The sequence below is a fragment of the Myodes glareolus genome, chromosome 19, assembly GCF_982192425.1.
Source record: "Myodes glareolus chromosome 19, mMyoGla1.1, whole genome shotgun sequence".
Classification (NCBI taxonomy): Eukaryota; Metazoa; Chordata; class Mammalia; order Rodentia; family Cricetidae; genus Myodes; species Myodes glareolus.
Genome location: NC_142044.1, coordinates 57,673,931 through 57,697,254, shown reverse-complemented (window position 1 = coordinate 57,697,254; position 23,324 = coordinate 57,673,931). Strand labels below are relative to the sequence as shown.

Here is a 23,324-nt window from a genome sequence, read left to right as displayed (position 1 = left end):
CTCACCATTGTCAGTCTTTAGATGTGAGCACTAGGTAAGGACATAGCAGTCCAGCATCAGAAACGAGATCCATGAACCCTTGGCTGCCCACTGTGACTAGCGGCTGATTTTTTCAAGGAGTCTTTGTGTTTTGTCTGATTAGATTTCTTGGTCTCCCCTTCATAGCATTCACCTCCCTGTTTTAACTGTGAGCTACTCTCTTTCAATTAGATTCTCTTGAGTTTGCTATCCTTATCCTACCTCTGCCATTTCGTCTTAGTTACTTTTCTCTTGCTATGATAAAACTCCATGACCAAAGCCACTAAGAAGAAGAGCACTGATTTGGTTTACAGCTTCAGCTGAGAGCTCACATCCTGATCTGCAGTAGCAAGGCAGAGAGAACACTTAAGTGGAAATGGCATGATTCTTTTGAAACTTCAAATCTCACTCCCAGTCACGCACTGCACTTCCTCCAACAAGGCCACACCTCTGATCCTTCTGAAACAGTTCCATCAACTGAGGACCAAGCAAATATATGAGCCTATGGGGATCATTCTCATTCAAACCACATCAAACCATATCAAATGTAGGAAATGATCCTACTCCCCAACTTAAACTCTAAAATTTGACTATAAGAACACTATAACATCTGTTGAGGGAGAGAATCAGGAAATATTGCACTATTCAAATGAAGCATGTAGCTTCAAAGTATAGCATCTGTTCACATTTTATTGAGTTCAGTAAATGGGGAGAGAATCAGGAAATATTGCACTATTCAAATGAAGCATGTAGCTTCAAAGTGAACAGATACATAGTGAACTATGTATCTGTTCACTTTTTATTGAGTGCAGTAAATGGATGCATAAACCCTCTCCATATCCTAAGCCATTATGATACTAAAGGTTAAATAGCATTTACACACATACACAGAGAATAATGATAAAGATTCCATAGTAAGTAAATATTAGGATACATAAAGACTCAATGAGGAGGTACTCAATCATACATTGGAAGGTGATGTAACATACCATACAAAAGATAATAGTTGAGTTGATACAAAGTTTCAAGGAAGACATATACACACTGAGGCAAAGCAGGGCCAAGTGGTTCCTTGGCTTTTTTGAACTATTAAAAGTTAAATGTGATTGGATGGATAGAACACACAGTACAGGGAAAGGAAACAAAAGAAAGGATATGGAATTCTGAGTCCCAGACAGGAATGAGCATTAGTGGTTCTCAAGTTCACGTTCATAGAGAATCACTGATGAAACTGACAACTCAGCTTAGCATCAGCTCTGCCTGAAACCCATTACATCACAACTTCAAGTGTAAAATATACCTGGGTACATTGCACTGATGTGGGATGTCCTTCTGTATATGTGTTGCTTTTATTGGTTGATGAATAAAGCTGTTTTGGCCAATGGCTTAACAGAGTAAAGCCAGAGATACAGAGAGAAAGTAAGCAGAGTCAAGGAGACACCATGTAGGTGCCGCAGGAGACAGATACCAAAAGCTACTGGAAAGCCACAGTCTCATGGCAAAACATAGATTAATAGAAATGGGCTAACTTAAGATTTAAGAGCTAGCTAGAATTATGTCCTGAGTTATCAGCCAAACAGTGTTGTAATTAATATAGATTCTGTGTGATTATTCGGTCTGAGTAGCCGGGAAATGAAAGAGTAGTCTCCAGTTACATTGCACAAGTGTTCTTCTGACTAGGAACTCCTCGGACTTTCTGTTTGACCACAGTGGGCACAAAGCTGAATGGCATTTCCCAGCATCCCTTGCAGGTAGGCAGGCACTACAATTGAGTCATGGCCAGTGGGCTGCATTAAATTATATTCAACTCAAGTCTATTCTTGAACCTCCCTAGAAGACATCTCTTTCTGCCTCAGCCATCTGTGTACATGGAGGACTCTAAGACCCTGCAGCTTCCAGAGCACAGGGAATACACCCCAGTCCCTGAGTCCTGGTATAGGAGAATGGGAGGTTCCCCTGAGAACACTCAGTTCAGTGCAACATGGCACTGTTAAACTGTTGTCATTTCTGGGGTTGTATACAGAGCTTAGAACGATTGGTAACTAAATGAGTGATGTGCTATGGTGATGTCTGTGCTTTGGACACATTGTTCTTCTGTGCAGTGTGGCTTGCCCTGGAGAAGGTGAGAGTTGGGAAGGCCAATTAAGGCCAGCTCAGCTATTCTAGGAAAGGCTGATGAGCTCTGTGCAAGGCAGTGACAATGGCCAATATGATGAATAGATCGGTCAACGAAGGCACCAGATAATAATATCTTTTCATCTAAGGACATTTTGTAAAAGGAGTGATAGATCATCTCAATTTTCTGACATATTTTAAGCACTAGATGCTTATTCCCAAATTGAAGAATGCAACTTGTTCCAAGGTAATTTTGTGGTTATAAAAATCTAAGTAATAGGGTGGAGTTGTTGGCCCTGATTTGGCCATTGTTCTCTCTCCCAAATTGTACAAAATCATTCTAGCATAACTTTTTTGGTGTAGATCTTTTCTATTGTGCTTAGCTTAAGGCCAGTGGGACCATACAGATAAAAGACTCTGAGCAACTATGCCTGTAAGCTGTGTGGAAGAGCACGATCCTGGCTTACAATATCATTGACTCTGAAAAGCATCACACAGCTTACTGGACATGTTGCCCTGATTCCATGGCAACGAGAGTGGGCTCTCCCTAGTGCAGTGGTTCTGAACCTTCCTAATGCTATGGCCCTTTAGCACAGTCCCTCATGTTGTGGGGACCCCCAACCATACATTAGTTTGCTGCTGCTTCATAACTGTGATTTTGCTACTGTTACGAAACGTGATGTGGATATGTGATATGCAATTCCCCGAAAAGAGGTCATGATCCACAGGTTTAGAACCCCAATTATAGACCATCAGGACTGGGGTGACATTCAGATTCAGAAACGGTTGCCTCAGCTGCATGATAACATGGCAGGAGCAGGTGAAGAAATGAGCTCAGGTGTCTGTGCCATCTCTCTAAGTGCTAGAGAAACAGTGCGTGCACTTGAGGATTTGTGAAAGGTGGGGAATTACTGACAGGACCAGAAAGTCCTGCTAAGGGAAACCGGGAGAGAGGTCATTGAAGGAAGGCAATGATTTAGAACTTCAGAGCCTTAGGAAATGCTGGAGAGTCAGTCCGGTCCAGCAGCTCTGACGGATTACAGCCATTGATTTAAGAGAACACAGCCACTTGCATTAAGCTAAGGGATCTGAACTCCTCTAGAAAGCGGAAAGGGTTTAGATTTCAGCTTGTAGGGCTCAAAGCCAGACTGGGAGATGGGAAATTGGGAGCAGAGCGCCTAATGGTGTTCAATGGTTACATCACCTTGGGGATGCTGGTGAGGTGAAGGCAAACTGAGTAGTTCTGCTGAGGGCTGGCCCTGTAGTGCCTGGAGCCCTCACCTGGGGTGTTTAGCTCACCCCCACACAACATGCTGCCACAATCACAGTCTTAATGATCCTCTCCAATAACATACCAGCTGTCCCAGCCCTGGGATGAGAATAAAGCTCCTAGTGTTCATGGGGGCACCTTCGTATCCAGGGGTGACCTGCCATGGATAACTTCTTCACCTCACTCGAGGAAGGTGTTTGAAAGCAACACACTTTAAGTGATCACCGTTATCATGTTTAAACATGATCTATTCCTTCTCTGTCATTCACCTGAGGCTTCAAAACATTGTCTACCCTCTTCCAGAAAAGTGAAATCTTCAGAGAAACCAACGCCAAAGCTAAACAGTGTGCTGGCACCAATTTGTGTTGTGGTTTTTTGACTGTACTTAAAGCGCCTAGCATTTACTTGCTATGTCTTCCATTTAATCTAACCGTGTCTGTTTTGATCATGTGACTGAGGTTGTAAATTGTGTCCCAGCAGGCTCCAGAAACTCCTGTGAAATACTTAGCCTAGGTTCCTGAGATGTAAGGAGAGCCAGAAATCAAGCATCTTGTGTCTCTGTAACTGTCCCTACGTCGTCCATCAAGGGTCACATGCGAAACAGCTGGTTTTCATGGGTATGTAGGCGTGACATAATGGGAAAATTAGAGGGTTTGGGAATCAGAAAGACAGATGTTTAAAATCCTGACTCAGTATTCAGCTAGCATTCTGATCTTGGGGTTCTCAGTGACCGTCTCTGATCCTCGGGTTCATTATAGAGTGTAATTAACCCCATTCCCCTCCCATGGTGATGGTTAATTTGAGAGTTAAATAAGATAATTAATTTGCATATAGAAATTATTCAGAATGATAGTGTCATTAGCCTGACAACGGAGGGAAGATTTGGGTGAGAGTAACAAATGTAGCAAGGCTGGGATCATCTACAGAATTGTTACTGTCTTCCTGTTTTGTTAACATCTGAGCTTCTGAGGTCGGAAAATCCCAGTTGCTGATAGTGATGCTCGCCAGCCCACTCTGCCTGTTTGTTCTTCTGCCTTTCGAACTGTTAAGTGTTACATTTCTCTTTCTTAACTCTGCTGCTCACTCACATTGTTATTATTTTTACCTTTGACCTTTGGTTCACAGCTTTTCATTCTCCCCTTCCAGACGGAACCAGGCTCTCTGGGGCCAGACATGGAATGATGTCAACACTGGTGTCCATTCAAGAAGCCAAGCAATCAACTTTTTATGTTACTCTTTGACTGAACATATTTTTCTGAATGTCTTCCTTAGCCCACAAGACTGTTGGACTCACAAGATGTGAATGGTGAAGTTTTTGGTACAAGCCCCTTATCCTTCCCTGGAGTTTGTTGATTATTTTACATCCTGATTGCAGTTTCCCCTCCCTCCTCTCCTCCCATCCCCTCCCCCACCTCCCTGTTGTCCCTTCCCTCCCTATAGATTTAAAGCTTGTGCACAGTAAAATTACCACTTTATTTCTAAGCCTCGGTTATAGGAGCTGCTATTCGGCCTCCACCATCTGCCTCACCTTCTCTTTCTATTGTGAATGCCTACCTCTTTCTGACTATCTGCGACCAGCTCTCTGGTGGTTCCAAAGACGATGCAGGACTGGGCGTACCAATTGCAGCAAGCCAAGTACTTAGGAGCTCAGTTGGTGCATGTACCAATTCTCCCCAGTCATCTGTACAGCATATTTACCAGGCAAAGTAGGCTCAGCCAGAAGCGTGACAGTTCATCATCCTTAAGTCTGAGATGGGCTTGCTTGCTTGTTTGTTCGTGGGAGGGGCTGGCTAACACACCACAGGCAGGTTCTTGGGAGACAAAGCCAGAGGAAATCAAGCCAGACAGAGCAGTGAGTCAGGATACGGTCTCATCAGAAAAGGTCAGTATAACCACAAAACCTCGTATGAAGTTTCAGGACCAATAGTAGTCTTAAACATAGGGGTCGATTCTGAGTGAGGACAGAAAAATGATAAATAATGGTGGCATTCTTGGGTCTTGACATGAATAACCCAGTCGGCATCATGGGCCATCAGCTAATAGTGATTTATCACTGTTGTCTTTCTCATATTTCATATTGGGTTGTGTTGGCGACCCAAAGGGCAGCCAGATACTGTAATGGAAGGCGTATGAGGCCCTAGGGTGACATGAAGCAGGTTGACCCCACCCCCACCTCCACATCTGAGTGCTTGGAGAGGTTCTGCACACTAGATGTGAAGTCAGGCACTGTGAGAATTGATTGACCCACGGGGAGAATAGAGAAGAAATCATTCTTAACAGCTCTAGTCAGTCAGTGCTGATCTTAGATGCTAAGCGGCAAAAGAACACCGTAAGTGGCCACCATGGAGAGAAGATGGGCAACCAGCTATGGTATTGTGATACAGATGGAATGGCCATTTGGTGGTGAGGGCTATATCCAAGTATATATTACCAGGTCTAAATTTATAGTGTTTGTTTAATTTTCCAATTACATTACTAATGAAGTGCTGTTTAAATACAAAAGAATAAATTGTGTCGAATAAGTGCAAATCCTGCACCGCATGGAAAATGCTGCAATTACAGACTAGTAGGAACACAATTGTTCCTAGTCCTTAAGCAGCACTGCAATCAAGGCGTTAGAACTTTCACCCTTTCAGAATTATTAGTTTATGACTTCAAATATTTATCTTAACTCTGCAAATTCTGTGTTTGCTACATCTCTTTTTTACACCCTTATTAAAAACAAACTATTTGGTATTCAAAAAGCCCCATAGAGCCATAGGCTGCTACTGCCTGATTCGGGATCCCAGACTAAATGTGAATGGATAGAATTTTAATTTTGATTTCCTTTCACTTTATAGCTTTTCCTTAGTAGACAAAATGTCCAAAAGGTATAGAGAAGGAGAGAAAGGGCCTCGGTGTAGATGAAAGGAAAGCTCCGGGACATGCAGCTGAGTAGGTAAGGCCTCAACAGCTTCAGATCTTGCTTGGCTATTAAGATAACATCTCTGGAGATTATTCTGCTTGGTACTGAATGTATGTAAACATTAAATATATATTTTTGTAGTCAGCGCTCTTTCTAAAAGCACAGAAGCATCATGCTTCAGGTTAACTATTATTGTTTGTCTATCTTATTTCTGCTAATTTGATCACCTCATTAAACCTGTTTCATTTAATACCCACGTGAAAAATCTTCAGTGATAATTTCACAAACTATCCATATGAATAATAAGCATCCAATTTTAAAATCAATTTATGTATGAGAAAATGATTTTCAGAATTAATACAAACACAGCCCCAGGTAGCATTATTCACTTGTCCCAGAGCTAAGAATTCAATACTGTTGGCTGTGCAAATTTGGCTACGGATAGCTCATGTCAGGACCACATTTCTCTGGTCAGGGTTGTCAGTGGTTACTTCAGTTAGCTTGTCCTCTCTATTTTCGGTGCCAGGGATATTTATGATCCGAAGCGCACCATGCATGGCTATTAAAGGCAAAAGAAACAGCAGGGGCATGGGTCCAACTGCTTGGTAAACAGTTATAGCAAGATGTTTATTAAAGCTGGCTCTCCAGTGACAGATAAATGCATAGTTCTGTTCTGCCTTCTAAATTCGGCATGTTGCATGCTCGAAAACAGACCAAAACAAGAGAGGTTTTAAAAAAATCATTAAGACAAAAAGCAACAATGTCAGTATGTGACAGGAAAATAAATAATTTACCTTAAAAATGGTCTCCCTCAGCTCCTGAAGAAACATGTAAGTATAATTTATGAAATAAAATTAAAAGCAATTTAGGACTATACCATTTATTACCTTGCCTAGAATCAAGCTTTTAAAAATCCATTTAAATAAGTTTATGTTCAGCTAAAGTGCGATTTAATCCTTTAAACAAACAGACAGACAAGCAAAACAAAACCTACATCACATAATTACTGGCATATAATTTTTATTTATTAATGTGCGGTGTTTACATCTTTAAAAAATGAAACTCAAACAAAAATGCACATACACAAAAGACATTAAACAGACCCTTGCACAGCATTTTCTACCACATGAGGTTTTGGTGGATGATTTCAGAATGCCCTTGCTCAACATTGCCATTAGCTCTTCCATTTTCCCTGCCCAGAATAATATTTACAGCAAAGTTACAATATTGTAGACAGTGGGCTATGCAACCTTCACACAATTACAACTTTAATTCCTTGGCTGTCTAGGATGTTGTGGAAATGCCAATGAATTTGAGAACTCACCCAACTGTTCCTCTTAACCTTTGTTCCCAGAGGAAAAGGGCAAGACTATTAATCAAGCAGCAATTTATCTTTAATTAGGAAAACATAATTAGGTATTATCACCTAATTGCAATTAGTGGTTGGAGAAAGTCACTTTTGTGAGCAGTGACCCATGTTGGATTACAGTTCTCCTCTCACTGGATTTTATGTTTGTATTTATATTCGGCAGTCAGCCAATAAAATTTAAAAGGCAATCACTCGGCTTCTCTACAGCCCAGCATCAAAGTCACCAACTTTGCTGCTAATCAGTAAACTAAGAGAACTTTCTACAGCCACAAGTCAGCTTTGTCTATTGCCTGCTCCGACATCAAGTGTAAATCAAAATAATTGTATAAAAAAAAAACCCACGTGAAATAGACTGGAGAACCATTCTACACTTCATATCTGGTACAGTTAAAAACAGTTTAATGTCTCAAGGCACCACTATGGTTGGACATCAGATACATGGGTAGTCAGCTAATCTACTACGCTGTACAGTCAGTAAGTAGCTTGTGCAGTTGTTGTGAAGAGCAATCTCTAGAGGACTGTTAAACATACCGTAGGCACGTGGATCATAATACAAATAGAAAACAATGAGTCCAGAGAAAGCATGTTGAGCACCGTTGTGGCATTGTTTGTATTTCTTTACCTAACGCTATGTAAACCTGACATTTACAAAATGAAAGACTACACGAGTTTAACATTGCACTCGGGGCTGCTCTCTGTGCGCTCGCCACCTAAGGGGCTCTAGCTCATCCGCATACTCTGAGAGGTGGTTGGGTCTTGATCAGCTTCCATCTCACCGGTCGACTCCTTCAAATGCAAGCTCAGGTTTTCTGACGTCAGGTGGGAGGACTTGTAGACGATCTCATTGAAGTCGGACCTGATGCAGACCAAGGGGGGGTCATTCAGAGGGTCTTCCACAGAGACCTGCGTGTTTTCTCGGGTGATCCCCATGTCTTTGCTGTGTTCTGAGGGCGATTTCCTCTTCATGCGAGTGTAGGTTTTATCTTGATTCTCCATGCCTTGCTCGTTTTTCAGAAACCGACCAAAGAACCAAATGAAGAATCCAAACCACACGAAAGCTATCAGACTTGGAACAAAAGCCAGACACTTGACGTCTAGGCTGGCCCCTATGTACCTGCTGTGTAAGAACATGTCTCCCTCAACGTACGTTTTATTGGTCTGAGGATTAGTGTGATTGGACCTCCATTCCCAGGATAACTTGGTTCTGTTCAAATCCCTTAAACTCTCAGAGTCTTTGACTGTGTATATCTTCTGCCCTGGGCCAATGTATTGTCCGTATTCATGAGGTTTATAAAATATTTGATTCTTCCACATATTCAGGTCCAAAATCAAGACAAGAAAGATAATTCCGTAGTTAAACCATTTACCTGCATTTAAAAGGAAATACTGAATTAGTCAAAGGCTGATAAAATTACAATGGGATTTTCTCCATTTATTAGTATAATAGTATAAATTATTGAAGAATCAGACCTGTAGACATTTTTTGACATTGAAATGCTATCATACAGTGAACTGACAAAGCGGAACAAATCAAACAGCAACAGTAGGTCTTGGAGTAATAGAATATTTTGTTCTACGTGCACCGCAGCTAGATTCAAAGTCAGTCTTAGCTTCTACTCTAGACTACTTTAATTAGTGACGAAAAACAGTTCTAGTGAAATTTTTAAAGAAAGTCCAATATATGATTGAATATTTCTTACTGTTTCTTAATTAGGTCTGGGGAAGAAATAAATCATCTTGCAATGCAAAGCGCAGTAGTATATCAATTGAATTTGTATTGCTGTTTGTAGAAGACCCGTTGATTACACCATTAGCTGATGAGATCCTGCTCAATAATCCCTGAGCATTCTTTTCAAGGCTTAAAAAATGCAGACCAAATGCCCACTGAACTAAGAGCTATACAACCAAAGTTAATTACTGAAAAAAAATCACATGGAGAGAATTTAACCACTATGATTTCCTTTTAGAATTTAAAATATTATATATGGACCAGAGAGAAAGCTCTGTGATTAGGAGTACATACTGCTCTTGCAGAGGAATCGAATTTAGTTCCTAATACACATGTCATGCAGCTCACAACAGCCTATAAAATAGCCCCAAGTGGAATTTGATATCTCTAACCTCCAGAGGCATCTTCACTCATAAACACACACACACACACACACACACACACACACACACACACACACACACAATTAAATATATTCAATTAAATCATATATATATTATATTATTTAGTGATACGTTATTGAAATGCAACTGCACAAGGAAAGAATGTAGAAAATTTCTAAGGGATTCTAGGTTCTATTACAATTATCATTTCTTACAAGCTTTATAACATTAGATATACTATAATAAAGTTAATATCTACCTCAAGTTTGTTGTAGCAAATGGTATGATACCTATAACAGGCTACAGAAGCTTTAATCGTAATTTTAAGTATCATGCTCTCATTGTTTAGTAATTATAAGGTAATAAAGTTGAAGATCATAAAGTTACTGCTTCATGTGATTATGTATTTTGTGCATTGTGCTGCTTTAGGGAGAGAAATCTAGTTGTGAGGAGGTTGGGGACACTCTGTCTGCACAGCATCACATCCTGTGATATGGAAAGTTCGGGGGATTCAACCTGCTCCAATACCCACCTGCTCCAATACCCACCTGCTCCAATACCCACCTGCTCCAATACCCACCTGCTCCAATACCCACCTGCTCCAATACCCACCTGCTCCAATACCCACCTGCTCCAATACCCACCTACTTCAATACCCACCTGCCATTAGATTTAACTTACTTGCTTAAATTCTTTACAGCATCTGTTTCCTTCCATAAAATAAAAAAAAAACAGTATTTCTTGAAGTTAGCATTCCAAGGGCATATTAGGTGCTCAGCACCATGCCTTGTAGATAATGACACAGTTACTTTTAACACTAATGGTCAGTGTTATCATCAAAGGCTTGGTTGACTCATGACAATTTCTTTGTCTAAAGGAGAAGTTGCCACTTGGTGTGTACGGAAGGGTGTAGCTAAAGGAATTAACACCACCTACATCCTTGTACTTTACTGTTTTTGTGGTTTGCCTCTCCTTCTGGTTGATTATTAGTATGACCCTGTTTTAGCTTTGAAGCTCTAGACCTTCCCTATACTTGGTTCCCATATAGAAGAACAATGCTCCCAACATTCCAAGTTACTGTCTGACTTAGTGTGCAAAAACAAAAATCAGACTTAAAGGTGCATAGTATATTAAACATTTATTGAAGTCATACTAGACAGTGTGTAGCATACAGCACCAGATGGTGAGATACAAGCTTCTGCCTTTCAAGGGGGAATTCCTCATCTTGCTGGGGAAACAGGACAGAGACATAGCTGACAATAATAACAGATTGCATCTGAGAGATGTTAATGAGGGATACAAGCCATAAATGCAAAATTGAGAACATGGAATAAAAGCCAAGGAGAAATTTCTGCACTGAGTACTTTGGAATAAGCAGCAATTCGCATGGTAGCAACTCACACTGAGGCAAAAGCAGGACTGGGAACTCTGGAACATTCTTGTTTTCTGCTCATATTTTATTGTACTGTGCTGCAGACAGAGTGGCTGAAAAGGATGCGGTGCTGGAGGAAAGATGAGCGAGAGGAGTGAGAAGGAAAAGCGGGGACATGTGGCAGGAACAGAAAGGCAGGAGAAAAAGGTGGAGTGGGAAGTGTAGAGATTCCCACCCAGTCTGAGGGACACTCACCTGTCGCCGCCATGACAGAAGGTACCTTACAGAGGTCCTCTAGTGCTCTGCTGAGGCTGAGAAACTACTCTGGTTATGAACTACAGGGGTTTCAAAGCCAGACTGAATGGCAGCACCAAGCAGTCTCTCGGTTTTCCTTCAGTGGACTTTCCCAAAATGTCTACTACTTGATTCTATTTAAAATAAAACCATGAGAACCCAAAGAATGAGTTCCGTGTCTCTAGGATACTAGCTCATCAAAGCAGGAGTTATCATTAATCCTGAACTGGGAAGGAAAGAGGGGTAGCTCAGGGGTCAGTGAAGGATGCTCTCCTGATAGCAAGAAGCATAATTTGCATATGTTAATAAGCAAAGAAAAAATCAGTTAGTTCAGAGTAAATGAAGAAGCGAATGGACACTGACCAAACAAAGTGAGAACACTGAACCCAGAGAAACTTTCCACGGCTATTATGGTCGCTCAACTGAATCTTGAGGATATTGGAAGTGTAGAAAATATGGTCCTTCTGACTCTTTTTGTTTCCAACCATCCAACATGACCTCTGAGCTATTTGTACACAGGAAGGAGATCCATCATTAACCATCTACCCTTTGATTTGTGACATAGTGTTTTGTTAACTTTGTAATGATTTCTCCCCTTAAGAAATTCCTTGACCCTGTGAGACGTGGTGTCCCATAACCCGAAGTCAGGCAATGCAAGCCTAACCTCTTGTAATGGTGTTCTTGTGTGAAGGGGCAGAGCTGAGCCCTGCAATCCTTAAGGCTTCTTCCCAGCCCTTAAAAGTCTCCCTGGCCTGCCACTGTGAAATAAATATCTCCACAAACTTGATGGTATAGGGTGCGCCTGAAAATCTCTTCAAACGGTAGAAAAACAGACAAAACACAATTTTCAGATGAAGAAAGCTGTACTTAAAAACTGTACAGTTTGAGAAACACTGTTCACCACCAAAAGTTCCCCTTAGTTTCTGGGATGGCCCAACCCAGAGAGAACAAGAACTTCTCTACCTCCTTTTCCCCAAGCGTGCCTTTGTGGAAGCATGATCAACAGTAGCTGGAGGTTTGGAATGTCCGCATCAATCACGTGAACATGTGTGCATTCCCCCTGTTGTTTCAACTACATAGCATAATGCAAATCAGCAAGGAGGTAGGGTAGAATCCATACATTATTTCTATTAATCTCCTGTTGAAATAGCTTGCTGTCTGCTTTAATGAGAAATCACCACATGATGCTGGCGGGGTTACCTCTTCCTTGCGTTTTGTCATTTTAATGAATCTTATTGATTGTCAAAAGTGATACTACAATGGAAATTTTATCTTTTTACTTTGTGGGAGTTTATGGAATCGTTGGATATATAATTTTAAAGGAGTCATCATTAACTATCACCCTCATTTAAGACACAAATTGACAATAATTGGAGGGAAATACTGCTTTTTTTTCCAGTAGAAGAAGCTACAATACACTGATTTTTGTAAAATATAATGAACATTTCATGATTACAATAGTTTTAATCATGAACTCAGTGGAGTTGCCAGTTGACATTGCAATGGAGCTGGCATTCTGTAGAATATCCCTACCTGGTGGGCAATACTACCTGACCAGATACAGAGAACAAGTGTTTGTAGCATTCCTGCTACCTATTATGGATGCCAGCCATTTAACATCCACTGTGGGGAAGTAAGAAGTCATGGCCTCGAAGAGACCAAGCTCTGGGTATAATGATAATAATAATAATAACAACTTCAATATGCTGTACCAGTAGTCTTGTTCATGCTCAAAGTTATTTTATACCAGACAGAACAGTACAACCAGGCTTATGAAGTTAGCACATCTCCAAGTCTCTTCCGGGTAACTAAAGGAAAGCATGGAAGTGCTTGGGTCACAAGGCCACCATTTGGTAAACAGAGTACGCCCTTGCTAATTTATGAATGGATAGTAATTTTGAGCTGGCAAAATATCTACTTAAGACCTAAATGCTTCTATTGTCATTGCTCCTTTTAGCAAGCAATTCAATATTACAAGCATTGGGGAGACCACTTTGTAATGACAGAAATAAATAGAGGCTGCACATTTATGATAAATCTGTTGTCCATTCATCTATGGCTTTGCTGAGCTTAAGGACAAAGTCATGTATATGTTTCTGTCTCCGAGATCCTAGCTTTGGTTTTTTAATATTAACTTTAAATATCTGTGAATCAACTTATAAACTCTAAAATGATGTACCCCCAAAACATAAAGAATGACTTTTGAGTGTTTTAAGTCAAATGTACACTTTAATGATGTAATCAATTCAATCAAGAATTGATACAATGTGAAAAGTTCAGAGAAGAAATATATTTATTTTTCAAATATTATAATCAATAATATATTTAAGTTGTTCTTCTAGCTGTGGAGATAATTGCTGAAGGATATGTGAGGTGTATAACAAAAAGGTTATATACATAAATGAAGCAAAATGCCTGGCTGAGTAGAGAAGGATAGCTTGGGAAAAACTAGACTCTAGGGGGAAAACAACATGGCCTTGGATGATCATGCGTTTTAGACAAATAGCAAGAATTCCCGCTTTCTATGGAAGGCAACGTAGTTAACTCTTAGACCTACCTATAAAGTGCACTGAAATAGAAATTGCTTCTGGAGAGGTCTGGGCAAATTCTCACCTGAGAATGTAGAAAGAGGTCTTTGTATACATCTTCAGGGTGCATCATATCTCCCGATAACAAGTCTCTCACTAGCTTGTCAGACAGTCTATCCTCTTGAGTGGCCTTGCCTGCCTCAGCACTTCCCAGCATCTAACTGACACAGAACTCCTTTCTAGGCACTCATTTGCTAAAATCACACAATGATAGAAACAAAGTAAAGGGCTTTTGCTTGTTATGTTTCTTCTCCTTGCCATTGAGAAGCACCTGTGCCCCCACACCACCTGGGAAACCGAAATAGAACATAGATACTACAGAGGCTTGTTCACATGCGCGTTTTCATTTTTGCCCAAAGGGTTCCCGTGGGCATCATTGTGCCATCAGTGTGAATTCTCTCCTTACTGCTACATAAGCCTTGCTTCCGGCTTTTCCCCCAACCCCCTCCTAATTTACTCAGAAGATGGCCACCAATGGGACTCTTCTTTTGTGTGGCTGGGATGACAGATGGTAGCGCTTCCGCTGAGACTGGCATTAATAGGACTCGGAGGAGACTCGAGACTGAGTTGAGAGGCCATCCCTTCTTGCCTCTGGAGATTGTGGCCATCACATTTTTAAATCCATCTATGCATGTGTAATAGTAAAGGGAAACAACATAATAGAACCGTATAATGCTTTTAGCTTTCACTTTAAGAACAATGGACTTGGGGTAAACCTATCAGTGTGACTTAATCACAAACCATTGTCCTTTTCGTTGCTGACTTAAAATTCCAAGAAAAAGTATATTTTAATACATGCTTGGCTAGAGATGATTATTTTTATAAGCAGTACCCCAGCTTATAAAATGAAAGCTCATACATACTGTAGCAAACCATCTGTCAAGGGGGATCCAGATGAGCTAAACAGATGCAATAATTCAAGTTATTTTTGACATGCATAAATAAAGCTAGCTTAGAATCAGCATTAAAAATTACTTCCATCCTAAATGCTTTTAAAATGTCGATGGGAATTCATCAGCATCAGAAAACCCTTTACATAAAAGTGTTTCCTTAGGAGGCAGCGTTTTCCATTCCTAGCTTCTTCTTCCTGGGAACTCAGGGATTGGAGCCCACAGCAGAAAACTTAGAGTAGCATGGATAGACGGAAACAAGAAAACTCTCTTGGAACTTGGGGATTAGAAGCAGCAGCAGAAAACTTTAGAGTACTGGATAAATGTTGAGAAAACTCAGGCTGCCTGATGTTGGGATTAAATGGGAAATAATAACCCTGGATGAACGAAAGGGCAAAGGCCAAGTACGAACCAGTAAAGGAGATGCTGTGCACACCGCATGGTAGACAGTGCCTTCAGTGCCTTATGGGTTTGAGTCTTAGAACAAGGGATGTGATTGATTCCATTGCTATCCCCTCTGAACAGACAAAAACCCGGCCCTGAAAAGGCTAAGAAACTAGATGAGCACCACACTGACAGAGTTAGAGTCCATGTATAAGACCCTTTGCCCCATTGCTGAAGGACATACTAATGTCTTACCTAGCTCATAGGCATACAACAGTGTGGGCCCAGGGTAGGGTCACCAGTGCTTTATGGAGACCCTGACCTATCCTCACACAGGTTCTTCCAGCACAGAGCAAACACAGGCAAATGACAACAGATGATCATCAAGGTTCCTTCTCATCACTGGCTCTGGCTTCCTTCATGGTCACCCAGACAGGCAAGCACTGCCAGTCATAATCCACACTGAGTGATGTTATATTTTGTAGCTTTGAGTTCTTGGACGAATCTGCCATGTGCCTTTCTCTTGGCCACCTCATTTCTCTGAAATTTGCACTATGCTCATTAGCTTTTATTAATAGTTACATAAATGTTCTAGTTTCATTTCTGCAACTATGATAAAATAACTTGACAAATCACAGCGTATGGTTTATTCGGGCTCAACATTCCAGGTTATGATGCATCATTAGAGGGAAATCTCAGTGGCAAGAGCTGAAGGCAGTTGGTCTATCACAGTCACCGTCAAGGGGACAGAGAAACAAACACGCCATGTTTCCCGCTTGCTTACGCCATCTTCCTGCTTTTCTTCACTCTTTCTTTTATAGGGCAGGCCTACGGAATGGTGCTGCCCACAGTGGGTTAGATCTTCCAACATCAACCAGCGATCAAGAATAGCCCTAAAGATATGCCTATGGGCCAAGATGGTCTAAATAATTCTTTAAGGCTCTCGGTCCAGGTGATTTTCCAGGCTGTGTCAAGTTGACAGTCAAGGCTCACTGTCAACACTGCATCCTTGCTAACCTGAGACACAAACACATCATTTTTAAAGCTCTAACCTTCCACCCCTTGCCCTTCAGATCTCACGCTTATCTCAAACACAAACATGGTGCATCTTAGTTACTTTTCTGCCGCTGTGATACAACACCATGACCAAACATGGTTTATGGAAGACAGGGTCTATTTTTTCTTGTGGTTGAGAGGGGAATGGATACGGCAGGTAGGGAAGCATGGCTGCAGGCTCCAGGAGTGGAAATCTGAAGGGCCACATCTTTAACAGCAAGCTTGAAGCACAGAGAGTGAACTGCAAGTAGGGAGAGACTATATATGTTCAGACAACCTCCCCGCCCCCCACCAAGTACATACTTCTTACATCAAGGCCGCCTCTCCTAAACTTCCTAAACAGCACCCACTGGGAACCAAGTGTTTAAATAGCCAAACCTATGGAAAACATTTGTCACTCAAACTACTGCATTCCAATCTCCAGTCCCCACAGTCTCTGTACTATACCATGATCAAAATGCATTTAGTTCAACTTCAAATACCCCTTGGTCTTTCACAGTCTCAGCGTTGTTCAAAAGTCAAAAGTCTATTGAGACATAAGGTAATTTATTAGCTGTAATTCTTGAACACCAAAGAGCAAATTAGATACTTCCAACACATAATAGAACAAAGTAGTCAATACCATCCCAAAAGGGAAGAATGGGGGTAAAGTTGAGAAATACTGGACCAAAGCAAGACCAAATCGCGGCAGGGCAAACACCAAATCTTGCAGCTCCACATTTAGTATCAGGGCTTCAACGGCTCTGCCCTTGCAGTTTGGTGCCGGGAAGCATATGCCTCTCTCTTGCACTGGATCCACTCCCTTTAAGCAGCTCTCCCTGGCAGAAGTCTCATGACTACTGACTCTGTAACATTTTGGAATCGAGACTGAAACCTGAGAGGCTTTATTTTGACAGATTCATGCAATGACCTCTCAAATCCTTCCTGCGGGAACTCCCCACCATAAGCTGTGTGACCTCCCTAGCTCTCTGAAACCACAGAAGAAAAACCCACGCCCCCTACTCCTGCATCCTTCAGGCCTCTAAATCCAATATCATGTGTATGACACCACCGAGTCTGAATGCCAGCTTAGGTGGACCTTGCCCCCTTGAATCCCACCATCAGCAGCTTGCATTTGCAGTCCCAGCTGCAGTGGCTTGCATTTGTGGTTCCAGCAGCAGAGGCTTGCATTTGCAGTCCCAGCAGCAGCAGCAGCCTGCATTTTCAGTCCCAGCAGCAGTAGCCTTCATTTTCAATTCCAGCAGCAGTAGCCTGCATTTGCAGTCCCAGCAACAGCAGCTTGCATTTACAATCCCATCAGCAGTGGCTTGCATTTGTGGTCCCAGCAGCAGAGGCTTACATTTGTAGTCTTATCAGCAGCAGCAGCTTGCATTTGCAGTCCCAGCAGCAGCAGCAGCAGCAGCCTGCATTTGCAGTCCCATCAGCAGCGGCTTGCATCTGCAGTCACATCAGCAGTGGCTTGCGTTTGCAGTCCCAGCAGAAGAGGCAGCTTGCATTTAAAGTTCCTCTTTATGGAACTGCAAATAGGCCTTTTACAATATGAAAGTTCAGCTGGATAGGGTCCTACCCAAAAGGCAGCTTTTCTTTTATCCCTCAGAAAAACAGGAAGCCTCCCTTAACTGTATTAATTTCCACAACAATTACAGTCTCTCTTCCAGAACATTCCTAGGCTATAGCATTGTTTCCTGGTGCCTTTTTCCTATCCAAATTGTACATTTTGTATTTCTTTCTATTCCACTTGCTCTTTTTCAATGCAGACTTGCAGGAACATTATCAGTAACAACCCTGTCACAGACTTAGCACCATGTTTTGAGATTTCCCCTGCCAAAGAATTCAGGCCATTGCCTTTCAATTTAGCTTTGGGAAAGTTCTTGAGACATAAACAGAAATCAGACAGATCACAGGAATTGTCTCTATCCCAGTTGCTAATATTGTTCCCCTCTGAAATATTTTAGCTAGGCCCTTATGGTCCACGTAGTTCTTATAACTATTCTCTTCTAGGCTTCTACTAGGATGGATCATTGAGCCTGCTCACAGGCTTCCAGAATTCAACTGCCTTTCAAGCCTAAAGTCTTCCATAGTTCTCAAAAAAAAAAAAAAGTTCTTCACAGCAACAGCCCATTTTCTTTCTCTGGCATCAACTTCTGCATTAGTTACTGATTCAGTCGGACTTTCTATTACGGTGATGTAGCACAATGACCAAAAGCAACTTGGAGAGGAGAGGGTTTATTTTGCCTACTCTTCCGTATCACAGTTCTAGTCAAGGCAGAAACTCAAACAAGGCAGGAATCTAGAGGCAGGAGCAGATGCAGAAGCTATGAAGTAGTGATGTTTACTGGCTCACCCTGTCTGTTTTCTTATAGATCGCAGGACCACCAGTCCAGGAGTGGACCTATTATCACTGGGCTGGGAAGACTCTCCCACGTCAATCAATGATTAAGAAAATGCTCTACAGGTTTCCTAGATCCCAGTCTTACAGATGCATCCTTTTAAATGAAGTTCCCTCTTCTGAAGAGATTCTAGCTTATGCCAACTGACATAAAATATATCCAGGGCAGTTACTTTACATGTCTGTGATAAAACATTATGACCGAAAGCATCTTATGGAAGAGTTCATTCTGGCTTACGGTTTAGAAGGATAAGAGTCCATTATGGTGGGAAAACATGACCTTGAGTAGCAGACATGGCAACAGTAACTGAAAGATTACATCTTAAAAAGCAAGCATGAAGTAGAGACAAGCATCTCTTTGAGCAGGGTCCTCAGTCTGCCTGCGCAGGTTTGACTTGTGTTTGTGGGAGTACGGATCCTGTGTTCTGCCTCAGTCTTCAAGCACACAGATTCTACTGTGTGGCCGAAGGGTTTATCATTTTTTCCAGAAGATTCGAACATATTTTGTGTGAGATCCACTAGTGGCTATAGTGCACCATTATCGATTGCTCCGGTGGTAATATAGGTTAATACAATATGAACTCAGGAAAAAAAAAAACATTCAAGTCTCCCTTAACCTGTGCACCGCAGAAGGGCTGCTCAGCAAGGTAACATCTGCAGCTTGAGATGGGATTTTCAGACTATGGAGACAGTGTAAAAACATGCCACGGAGCACAGTATTTTAGAAATCTGATCCAGGTTTCCCCTAGAAATAGTCGTCTTGCAAACTGCGATACGGCAAAAACTACTTCCCCAGAGACCGGCTGCTCCTCGGTCGCAGCAACCTTTTCAGTCAATCATCAGCAAACATGAAGACAACAAGATTTGGCATTTCTCCAAACCTGTAGCCATTTCCCAAAGAATTCTTGTCCTAAATATGGACACACACAGCAAACGGGAAATACGAGGAACAACTGTGCTAATCTGCTCACAGTACAGCCTTTGACCTCAAGGCCTTAGCTCTTTTAATTCAGCCACCGGAATCCTCAAAGGACTTTGCAACGGAGACAGGCAGCCAGCATTTGCATGGTCAGCTCTTCTGACCTCAGCCGTGACAGTCCGGTCAGACTGGAGCAGTGCTCACTTATCCACATTGCTCCCCAAAGAAGTCTTTCCTAAGTCTCATTCCCAGCTCTCTTCCAGACCTTCTGTGCCAGCGCTGTTTAGGAACTGATGGGGCTGGAGCCCACTATCCATAGATGTATAAAGCCTCTCTAATAATTTGCCAATCAACTAGTGTGGGGGTGGGAGAAAGCCCTGAGTACTTGAAGTCCCTGAGTGAATGTATGCTGTTGACATGAGCATGTCATGTCAAGGACCTTAATGCCTTAGCCTCATAGAAATCAAAAGCCCTCCCAGTGAAATGGGAAAGCCTTCCCTCCTGGTCCAAGTGGGAATGTTGATAGTACGTGCAGAAAATGCCCTGCATAGCTCCCCCTCTCCTGGATATTTAAATACTAAAGTCAACTCACCAATAGAGCCTTCTCTTACTGAGATTACATAAGCCGGTCTCCTTAAACTAGGTGTATGCCATACACCCATCTCCTTGATTGAGCTGTATGCAGTAGTAACTTTGTTTCCCTCTTTAAATAAAGATATGCTGCTTCCGAGGAGCTGCACTGCCCCCACCAGAGAGCCTGGCCTATCTGACAGCAGCTTTGCTATTTGTCTCTCTGTTTTCTTTGATTTTTCTCTTCATTCCATCACCTTAGCCACATCTGTTGCTCAGCTCTATGACTCTTAGCAAACGTTACCAAAAGCCTTAATCATATTACATTCCCGTTTTGGAAAACTTGATTGATGTGTCTTTATTCTCTTTTTTTTTTCAGCTTCTAGTTCATAACACCAGGTTTGAGGCCCTGAATCTGTGTTTACCACAATGCACAGAGTCTCTTTGGCTCATAGCTAATGACACTGTAAGTTCAGCGATCCTGCAAGCACATAGCCTTTCCAAGATATTATGTACAATTTTTAAATGTGAATTTTGTTCATCTTTCTAAATGAAACATCCCCAAGTTGCACAAACACTGGATATGGCCAACCCTGAATCTGCCGTTTCTATAATAGACATTGTTTATAACAAAGCCGTGTAAAATTGCCCTGACCTCAGTATTTTCAACAGTACACTTTTTAAATACTGATTTGTTCTCCAATTATATTCAATATTCATTTTCCCATAACCCAGTGTATGTTTAAGTAATATATTTTTTGATGGGCATTTTGATCGTCAGGGATGATCTTTGTGCAGGGGTTGCCTGAGACAGGAGCTGGTAGTGAGAACAGATGGTCTAGGCAAAGCCACCCAGAGAGATACGGTGATGCCATGTGCATGATGGCTATTTTAGAAGTCCAGGAGGATAGTGTACTGCAGAGATTAAGTGGGGCCACTGAAACCACACTATGTGACCTGAACTCAAATTGATTGATTTACCCAGTGAATTTCATAGATGAACCTCGGTCACTGTGAATAGGGGAAGAAACAAGATGCATCTTCCCTATGCATGAGCTCATTCTCAAACTCAGGAAGGCCAGCTCATGCTCAGAGCAAAAGCACAGCTTCCTAGCTGGGAAGCAGACAGTTTTCCAGTACTCAGATGTTAATGTTTTCTGTGCTTGGGCTATTTTTATCCAGCAGCACAGACGGTAGTGTAAGCACAGATTTCTTCTGCAGTTTTCATTATAACAGGTGTGGGATCTGAGGCCATTGTCCTTAAAGCACACACATTCATACCCTGCATCCGAACAGCTTAGGACTGAATGCTACCCTTTATCCACAATCATTCAGATGTCTGCTTTTTGTTCAAAAAAAAAAAAAAAAGATAGAGATGGTACAAAACGTATCTCCAGGATATCTTTCAGGGATGAGAATGGCTGAGATGTTATTCATTTCAGAAGCATGAAAAATTGGAAAGTAAAATCATCTAGAGACTCACAAAAGAATCTCTTGAGATAAACTTGGGCTAGGAAACAGAAGTCGGTTCCATGAAATCAAATAGTCCGTAGCCTGATCCTTTAAAGGCATGTGGACTGATTGAAAATCCAAGACCATATTGTCATCCCCCGCGCAGAATCACAGGATGGATTGGGGTCGAAAATATACATTGATAACCGTGTAAATGAAGCCCAATGTGTGTGTGATCAGTGTGGAGTCGACCATGTAGGATGGTGGAAATAACTCTCTGTATCACAAAGTTTGTGCCCCACCCTTTGGTTACCACACACCACAACGCTAGACCAGACACTGCAGTGGCTACCCAACTAGGAACTGCATTGCCCTGGGCTCCTTGACTCTAAGTCCAGTCCTCTACTAGTTACTGCTGTTGGAGTGTGGTTGAGGTGAGCTGTTCAGACAAGAGCAGATAAGAAACAGGTAAGCCTTTTAAATAAAAATCCTTGTCCCCATTCCCTTCATTCCTCCATGCTTGTTGAATACTAGCATCTCACTTGACAAAGTCACCATGAGTTTATAGCCCAGATGGATGACACCGAGTTGCCGACCCACCTGGAGCAATCGTGTATTGCTAAGTATGTAAAAGATTAGTCAACTCATGGCTCTCATCAATGGTTCACTTTGTACAGAAACCATGAAGAGTCAAGTGGTGTTGAAAGTCATACAACATACCTGTTATGTGGATGCGGTACTCCTCCTTGAAGATCTTCTGGAAGAAGGGAATCTTGAACTGCATGTGAGGAGTGTGCAGCCCGGGGAGATTCACGTCAACATCTCCCATGAAGTGTGGGAACTCCCAGTCCTGTCAGAAAGTCAACAGGAAAGTGTATCTCTAATCTGCTTTGCTTCATTCGTAAGCAACAAGACACCCTGGACTGACTTTCTCTAAGCACTTGGTTTAAAGTCATGTAAATTCAGCTGTCTGCTGGATATATCTATTTCACTGGAAAATTATTGTTTTATATACATGAGTGTTAGTATGCATTCAAAATAAAAATCAAGTCATTACTCCAATTCTTCTTCTTCTTATTATTATTATTGGGTTTTCGAGACAGGGTTTCTTTGTGTTGCTTTGGAGCCTGTCCTGGAACTAGCTCTTGTAGACCAGGCTGGTCTCGAACTCACAAAGATCTGCCTGCCTCTGCCTCTCAAGTGCTGGGATTAAAGGCGTATGCCACCACCACCATGTCAATTCTTATTTTTTTTTAATCTTGTAATAGAAGCTGGTATAGAAACGACTTATGTCTATGTCTCTACTGTTTGTCTCGACTGTATTTCAATGCTTACATTTTTGGACAAAGGAAGTAATTGACCTGGGCAAAATAAATTTGTGATATTTTATCCTGCTAGTTTCAAAATTATGAACCCTATAATATCACATCTTATATAAGAAGACAAAATAACCAAGGCCCACTAAAGTATTTAACTAAGTTCTTTCCTAGAAACTGAGCAGAATGCTCAAATGCCAAAGAACTCTCGTCTGTTCGTTTGCTGTTGAGATGAATTTGAGCCAAAAGATAGAGGAGCTGGTGTGCGAGATCAAGAGTGAGAACCCCCAAGATTGCCATTAGCC

General features: G+C 41.7%; 1 protein-coding gene across 1 annotated transcript in view; it reads right to left on the bottom strand.

Annotated features, from left to right (window-relative positions):
• Positions 1 to 7,311: 7,311 nt before the first annotated feature.
• Positions 7,312 to 23,324, bottom strand: part of Tmem117 (transmembrane protein 117) — a 420,695-nt gene continuing 404,682 nt past the window's right edge. The window contains exons 7-8 of the mRNA XM_085678775.2: positions 22,424 to 22,553; positions 7,312 to 9,044 (exon numbers count right to left, since the gene is read on the bottom strand). Coding sequence (XP_085534901.1) covers positions 8,398 to 9,044; positions 22,424 to 22,553 — 777 coding nt within the window. The 3' untranslated portion in view covers positions 7,312 to 8,397. The remainder of the gene's footprint in view (positions 9,045 to 22,423; positions 22,554 to 23,324) is intronic.